This window comes from Mizuhopecten yessoensis, unplaced genomic scaffold (assembly GCF_002113885.1).
Source record: "Mizuhopecten yessoensis strain PY_sf001 unplaced genomic scaffold, ASM211388v2 scaffold11171, whole genome shotgun sequence".
Taxonomy (NCBI): domain Eukaryota; kingdom Metazoa; phylum Mollusca; class Bivalvia; order Pectinida; family Pectinidae; genus Mizuhopecten; species Mizuhopecten yessoensis.
This window is the reverse complement of record NW_018408915.1, coordinates 1,097,087-1,105,322: the sequence shown is the minus strand read 5'-3', so window position 1 is coordinate 1,105,322 and position 8,236 is coordinate 1,097,087. Positions and strand designations below refer to the sequence as shown.

The window sequence follows — 8,236 nt, the reverse complement described above, 5'->3', positions numbered from 1 at the left end:
TCAACCCTCTGACCAAACTGGCCCTAATAACACAGTGTTCTGTAAAAAAAAAAAAAATAAGTAAAAAAATTAATTTTAACATTAAGATCCAACACAATCTGAAACTTAGCTTACTAACGTTGTGGATTGTCTATATATTTTCAAAAATTATTAACCCAGTAAACCCTCATAACTCCGCTAATTGATGAAACTGCCAACTGTGCTAACAATTGTCTAGTTGTAATGTTACATTAATCCGATAACCACCGAATACGCAAAACTAAAAAATGCCAGTGTAACACAACGGTGATAACCACCTATTACACTAAATAAATTTACACTGAAGTGATAACCACTGGTTTATACCACCATGACGGTACATAAAGGTGATAACCACCTATTACGCTAAATAAATTTACACTGAAGTGATAACTACTGGGTTATACAACCATGACGGTACATAAAGGTGATAACCACCTATTACACTAAATAAATTTACACTGAAGTGATAACTACTGGGTTATACACCCATGACGGTACATAAATGTGATAACCACCTATCACACTAAATAAATTTGCACTGAAGTGACAACCACTGGTTTATACAACCATAACTGTACATAAAGATGATAACCACCTACTATCTTTAATAATTTTACACTGAAGTGATAATCATTGACTATAGTAACCTAACGTTACACAAAATCTATGAATGTATAAAACTGTACGGGTACTCGACGCCGCAAATAATATGTTTACACTTTTTTTTATTTTTTTTTTACCGACAATCTATTCTTAAAACACACACGTTGGAATGGAAGACTTTCTCTGCAAAAATACTTTCAGAGTGGGAACCTGCACGGAAAAAACTGGCGGGTTTTACAAAATAAGCACATTCCATAACAAACGGCTTGAATGATTTACCACCCCTGAATGACAACAAAGGCCAAAAGGCCGCCGATGGCCAATGAGGCACGACCAAAGTCCCGTGCGCTCTACACCTCAGGAAATGATTGACAGTTCTAGCGATGAGGTAAATGGGTGGAACCGCCCAGCAGTTAAATTTGGACCAATCAAAATCAAACGCATTTACTCCAGCTGAACCTACGCAAGCGTACTTTGAAAAGAAACACGTGACTTTTTTGTTGTTGTTATCTGCGAAAAGATCACAGGTGTATTTGCCCCATATTCTATCAAAATACAAAAATGTACTCTCCTCTACTGCCCAATCGTCAAAATCAAAGATCTTACTAAAATGATCAGCTAAAACATTAGATCCCCTGGGAATCCATTGTATAGACAAAGACACGTTATTTGATTTGAGGAATTCGAACACGCTCACTGCCATCCTGTCTAAGTATATACACATGCTTCCCTTCTCTAATATACGGGGCACATTCTGATTATCGGTGCAAAGTAACACCGATTTATTGGCCAAAATTTGTCCAAAACTTAATAAAGTGTGCTCTACTGCTTTAATTTCTCGCCAAGTAGAACTTTGCCCGGACTCATCTTTATTCCACATGACGTGAGAGATGTGCTCGTTTAGCTCAACACAGTAGCCTGCGCCCGCGATAGCGCTAGCGTCAGTAAAGATATGAAGATCGTGGTCAACTGCGTGTGTGTTAAGGTTGAATATACTCGGAGGTAAACTAAGGACATTTAGCTCCCAAAATTGCAACTCATGCAAAGCTTGATCTGACAGGCACATCGGCGAATCCCAAGAGGTACGGTGACATATACACTTGTGTAACTCCCTCGTATGAAAATTACATACGCGTCCCAGGCTAAGCGACACGGATATGACCTTACCTGTAAAAACAGCTACGGCACGCGCGGATACTGCGCTCGTCTCACCGATGAGCTCATTAGCCAAGTTTTTAATCTCAGATCTTTTACAGACACTTATTTCTATTACACCGCCTACAAAGTCCCATATGAAACCTAGCCACTCTAATTTCTGTACTGGCGTCCAGACGCTTTTCTCATGATTCGGTGCGAAACCAGCGCACAACAAATCGGAACGAACCATATCAGATAAAGTTTTCGCAGCAGAAATTGACTGGGCAACTCCTAACCCGTCGTCAAGGTAAACGATCATCATGTGACCTTCCGACCGCCACTTTTTGACTAGAGGCCTCAACATTTTCGTAAAAATATGTGGCGCCGAAGACAAGCCAAACGGTAAACATTTAAAAACGAAATTTTTCACTTTATTTCCAACTGTCCAAGAAAACCCCAAAAACTTTATGTGATCTGGATGCATTTCAATATGGTGATATCCTGACTTTAAATCAAATTTAAATCCGAAAAACCCCTGTTGTACGTATTCTAGTGCTTCTCTGCTACCCTCTAGTTTAAACTTTTGTTTTGCTACATACTGATTGACGTATCTTAGATCTAAAATAAGTCTTTTCTTGCCCTTACTGTTAACAGAAACCGACAGTGGGTTAATTACGTAGGGAGGCGACACACACTCATCTACTACACCGCTCGCGAGCAATTCAGAAATAGCGTCACTGACAAAAGTACTATGCGTAAGCGCCGACTTATTATTTTTCATTATTTTCGACTCAGGTTCCACAATAAACGGAATTAAATACCCATATTCAACTACACTACAGACATAATCCCTAGCTTTTAGACATGTTTTCCAAAACTTCAGACAAGATTTGAGACTGCCTTTAACAAATCCATTTTGATTTACAAACGTATTTTTTACAGATACGACTTCATTCAAATGATAGCTTACCATCTTCTGATCTTCATTGTTTGATTGCGGGGACACTCTGGGTGTGGGTTGGGGTGGTTCTGACTCTCCTCGGGCAGTTGCTGGCCCAGTGTCCGGCCCCGTAGCAGTAGAAACAGGTCGAGTTTTGTTTGTTGACCGGTCCTGCTGAGGAGGGATGGAAACCCCCGGGCGCTCCAGGCATACTTCCGTTAACCGCTCCTCTTTGGGCGTAGAAAGGGAACTCTCCCATTTCTCCAGTACTTTGAAAGCCTCGAAAAAGATCGACGTTCCCCGTGTTGCCTCCGCTTCCCCGCCCAAGACCTGGACGTTCATACGGCTTATTCGTATTACGGCTAGCAGATTTTGCCTTCCGTTTCCTCTGTGCTCTGGCCTCAGCCTGACGCAACTTAGAAGAATCATCAGCGTCGTCACAAATAGGGTCATCTTCGTACTCAGCAACCGTGTCCCAACCATGACGGTCCGCTATCTTAACAATCTTATTCCTCTCGTCTAAATGAGCGAGACAGATCGTGAGCGTCGACTCTGCTAATTCGCTATTATCGTCTTTAATAGCTTGAATAGCTTTGGAAATGTCCAGTCTTATCTCAGAGTTAAAGACAAACTGTTTACGGTTCCCTTCAAATTTAAATTTAAAGTCTGACTTATTCGCTACCAAAAGTTTCTCCTGACTTTGATGTTTTTTGTCAATGTCGGACGAAATGAGGGAACGGTGAGAACTCAGTGCGATATCCAGCCTAGAGCTAAAAAGGGACAGGGCATCAGCAGTGGAAAGGTTCACCGTAGAATCCTGCCTGGTACATGTAGGCTCAGTTGAGCTACCCTCTTTGTCAATGTTCATTTTGTTTTAGTTATACAGTGTACAGGTAAAATACACGTCCGTACTGCTGTGAACGATCTCGTCGAATGCTAATACACACTAAATGCACGTGCGAAGTGCTACACTACACATGTAGCACGAATTTAAGAACTACACTACAAACGAAACGAAATTCATATCTGAATACTAACAAAGTAATAACCGGTTTTGTCCTTCTGATGTATTGTATTTTTTTTCATTTCAATGAGAAAATTCCTGAATCTTTGTAAGTTAGAAACAATTACAAATGGAACCAAACATTCTTACAGTAAGACACATCAATGTCTGCGGGAATCCTGCATCGGACGGATATAGTTTAAAGGTTATGATTATAAAGAATATTTGAATGCAATATATCGGAAAAGAAAACACTTACCTTCTTTGATAATATGGTTCACTATTTTGCCTTCAGGAGATGTTCCCTGTTGCTGGTCTTCATAGCGTTCACGGAAGACCGAGGGGTAATCATGGCAGACGGGGAACGTTTTTGGAGGAACGGGGTGCATACCATAGGAGCTGTTAATAAGCAAACTCATTCCAAGAGCTGAATGCATTTGGATGTGGCAGTGCAGCATCCATACTCCTGGATTATTAGCCTTGATTCTTATTACAGCATACGCACCGGCAGGTATGTTCAATGTATCTTTCTTCGGAGGGTTGATCAAATTTAATCCCGGAACGTTGTTTCCATGCCAGCCAGAGTTTCTCCAAGTCGCGTGATTACACAGACTTGTGGTCATGTCTCCAGTTCCTTGGCAATCGATGTCCATGTTTGGCGAAATGTACCGTGAGGTCGTCATGTTGTAGGTCCCATAACCCATTTTCAGTACGTAGAACGAGTAACCATGAAGGTGCATCGGATGAGCGAGACCTGTTCCTGACATCATCGTGGTTGGTGTTGATTGTATGTGTACATGTACAAACTTTGTCTTCCCCACAGTCCTGTTTGTCACATGTGGTCTCAATCTCGAAGGGCTGAGTTAGTGCTGACACTGTGGGTAGCTTGAAATTAATTCCATTCATTGACGCTCGATTAAGAGGGAAACCGAAATTCACAAAGTGTTCTTTGAACGTATCTAGTGATGACGGCTCGGGCGCGGGGTCGCCCATAGCTGCTGATTGGATACCATCGTATCGTAAACAGTCTGTGTATGTGTCTGCAGGATATGTTGCAAACGGACAGTTTACGACTAAACACCTGTCGTCCTGGGTACAAGTCTTTCTAGAAGTTAACGGGTATCGAGATGCATCTGCGCCATTGTAGCGGAGGACAGCTTCGGATTTATGCGAAGCAACTTCTATAGTTTCCGCTCGTATCCAGTAGTTCCCGATGACTTTATCAGTATTGATTTCAAAGTCGTATCGTTCCCCAGGGGCAAAGATGAACGATTCAGCATTAACAGGATTGATATCATGTCCGTCAGAAGCGACGAGAGTGAGCGTATGTTCGTCGATCGATACTCGTATGGGATACAAAGCACCTACATGGATAACTCTGAATCTATAGGTCACTCCTGGTTCGACGGTAAATACAGACAAAGGTGCACCGTTATGTTGGCCTGTCCCGTTGTAGAAGCGGCCTCTACCGTTAATAAGAACGGAAGATGCATAGAACGGAGCAAACAATCCCCCGTCTACAGATGTTCTGAAAGGTATGATTTTGCGATCAACGAATGGTGTAGCTCGTAGCATCTTTTGGAAATTCATATCCGCACCCCAGTTGTGGTTCCAATCTTGTACCGTCATGATTCGTTCGCTGACTGATGAAGTCCGCTCTTTTATAATGAATGCTCCGTTCATGCCTTTGGTTCGCTGATTACCTACGTGAGAATGGTACCAATATGTTCCTTTAGGTTCTGCAACGAAGTCGTAAGTGAATGTCTGGCCAGAGAGAATAGGACATTGAGTCACGAAAGGGGCACCATCCATCCAGGGAAATCCATGTAATGGTAGACCATGCCAGTGTATACTGACCGTGTCAGAAGACAACGTATTAACAACATGAACTTTGACCCTCTGTCCCAAATACACGATAATCGGCGGGCCAGGAAGGCTTTCGTTTGCAACGACAACCAACATGTTGTCCTCCCACCCATCAGCAGTCATAACATCATCCATAGAGATATCATTTGTTTGATTAACGTCATCATATCTGTAGAGTTTTCCATTAGCTGGGTAGACTTGAGCTTCTGTGGGATGCAACATGGTCTGTCTGTGTTTGATAACCAGGGTTGTCTCGCATACCGTTTCTGATTTATCGCATTCATAACCAAGACTATAGACAACCAACGCCAACAGGACTGTCAGAATGAGAGTTGCGAAACTCATCTGTGGAAAAACATTAGGACAGTATAAAAAACACTAATAATTTCTGCGTTATTGCATTTTGTCAAAAAGTAAATAGTATTAATTATAACATTTTCAAAATCGTCCTCAAAGTGAGATCTTGGTCAGTGAAAACGGCACAAGGCACATTAATGAGTAGAAAAACCATCGACGATCATATGTCCCTTTGAAACCATGATAGCGACCACATCGTCACCTCTTAGTCTTCGTCAACCTGCATCTCAATAAAGATTATTGTTCAGTAGTCAACATCTTTCACGGAAACCATGATATTTGGTGCAAGCTGTCCGATTGCACATGCAAACACCATACGTTTGGAGTTCACGGAAGTCAAGAAAGGAAAAGTTGAAGAAACAACAAGAGAATACCGAAGCGTCGACAAAACCATAATTTGAACTCAAAACTCTATAGGAGTAGGGAAAAATACGTTCAAAAGAAGGATTTACATTGAGACCCTTGAAAATGTAAAAGAAGAATAAAACCAGGTGTTCCGGAAGGGCGAGCGTCTTATCCACCATCGATGACACCCGCCATGTCAATCGAAGTCGAATCTTAATAATATAACGTCTTCACATCGTGAAATCGCGTAGTGACAATTGCAACAAACCACAGGGTACTCTAATGAGCACTGAGCACTAGCAAACACTTCAACCTCCATATGACACATAGAAGAAGCCTATTTTCAGCAAGATCTTGATGGCAAAAATAAAACGTATCCATAGTCTTTAGCAACGTGCATATTTGAAATATCGCCCAAACTCTTATTTTAAAGTTGAACGTAAGGAAGGTCGAGGAAATCGGCTGACACAGAAGAGTATTGTCCTTTGTTTCAAGTTTATTAGGGAATATACGGTCAACGTGGTCAAGATATTTTTTGTTTAAAGACAATCGATCCTCTAAATATTAATGTAAAATTAAAGGACTATTTGGGAATTTTGTCACCAGTCAAAGTGATTCCTTTAATAAACTCAACTTTATATGAATTCACCCACAGGTCTGCCCGAAATTGGGCACTATACATTCCCATAGAAATGCATGCAGAATAATGGAAAATCCTACGACCGAACTCAAAAACATCGCAGCCAGGAACGGAATCATTCTAACGATTTCATCCTCTTCATATTTATCTTGGCCTTGATTTGTTATTAACGAAGTATATAACTTAACGGTGTACGACCTATATCCATAAAGTCGTTTGCCATTCTTTTAATAGAAAGCTCCAATAATGAAAAGTAAATGATGCCTTGAGAACCGAACGAATCTTCCTGTATTTGAATAAACCCAGACAAACAAACGCACCAACCAACCAACTAGCAAGCCAACCACTTTTTCGGCCAATCATCGTAATATAAGACCACTATTTTCAATATATATATATATATATATAAAACAACCTGAATTAAGCTATTTTATCTACCTCTTTTATTTTCCTCATAACTATATCATATCACTACAAATTCATAGATTAATCATGACTAAAATATATAGCTACATTATAAAGTACTTACATGCGTCACTAAAGTCCACGACCTACTTCCCTTAATAATTTAAACATAATGTTCACCAGTATATTAGTGTTTTGTGTATGGATGGTGGGGTACACTTTGTGATATCATTACAAGATCATATTTCTGTTACCTTAGTTAAGGAATCCCATCAAAGACTTTGTTTTGTTATTCACGAAATATGTACCAAAACAGTGTACGATCTATATTTGTATTTCAGTTCGCCTTTCGTTGGAGAGAAGGTTCCCTTAAGAAAAGAATAAGTTCGTCTACATTTAAGCATCTGTTAAATTATAAACATATAACAAAGGCTGATAACGCCATAAATCTGTAGTTTGTAGGTATTGGTAGTGATTGTTTACAAGTGTTATTAATCAAGGTGCCGAACGATCAGTAACTTATGAAACCCTTGATATGTTTATACCAGAAAAATATTAATCCCGATTCGAAGCTGACAATACGGTGAAAACGTCCTCAGAAACAGAGTAATTCTTCCAATATTTGAGCCAATACCCAACTAACCAACTACCAAACCAACCACCAATAACCAAACCACATATAAGACCATTGGTTTTCTCCTGATTTATCAAACTATATGAAAAACAAGAAATAAACGATTACATTTGCCTGTTGCATTTGCCTCGTAATGATATGATATCAAAACATTAAACATGTATAAGATAATCATGACTCAAAAAAATAATGTTCGTAAGAAATGTCTTACCTTTGTCACCGTCCAACGTCCTACTTCCCTTTAGCTATACTTGCTTAACTGCACAACTAGAACACAATGTAAAC

At 40.1% G+C, this 8,236-nt stretch overlaps 2 protein-coding genes across 2 annotated transcripts; both read right to left on the bottom strand.

Annotated features, from left to right (window-relative positions):
* Nucleotides 1-3,371, bottom strand: LOC110467368. The gene is made up of 2 exons (XM_021524483.1): nucleotides 2,732-3,371; nucleotides 1-39 (listed from the first exon to the last, which is right to left on the bottom strand). The coding sequence occupies exons 1-2, from the start codon at nucleotides 3,182-3,184 to the stop codon at nucleotides 1-3; spliced, it is 492 nt and encodes a 163-aa protein (XP_021380158.1). The 5' UTR covers nucleotides 3,185-3,371.
* Nucleotides 3,372-3,698: 327 nt separating this feature from the next.
* LOC110467367 (laccase-like) lies at nucleotides 3,699-6,591 on the bottom strand. Its single transcript, XM_021524482.1, has 4 exons — nucleotides 6,541-6,591; nucleotides 4,318-5,915; nucleotides 3,964-4,190; nucleotides 3,699-3,703 (listed from the first exon to the last, which is right to left on the bottom strand). The coding sequence occupies exons 1-4, from the start codon at nucleotides 6,589-6,591 to the stop codon at nucleotides 3,699-3,701; spliced, it is 1,881 nt and encodes a 626-aa protein (XP_021380157.1).
* Between the last annotated feature and the right edge of the window lie 1,645 nt (nucleotides 6,592-8,236).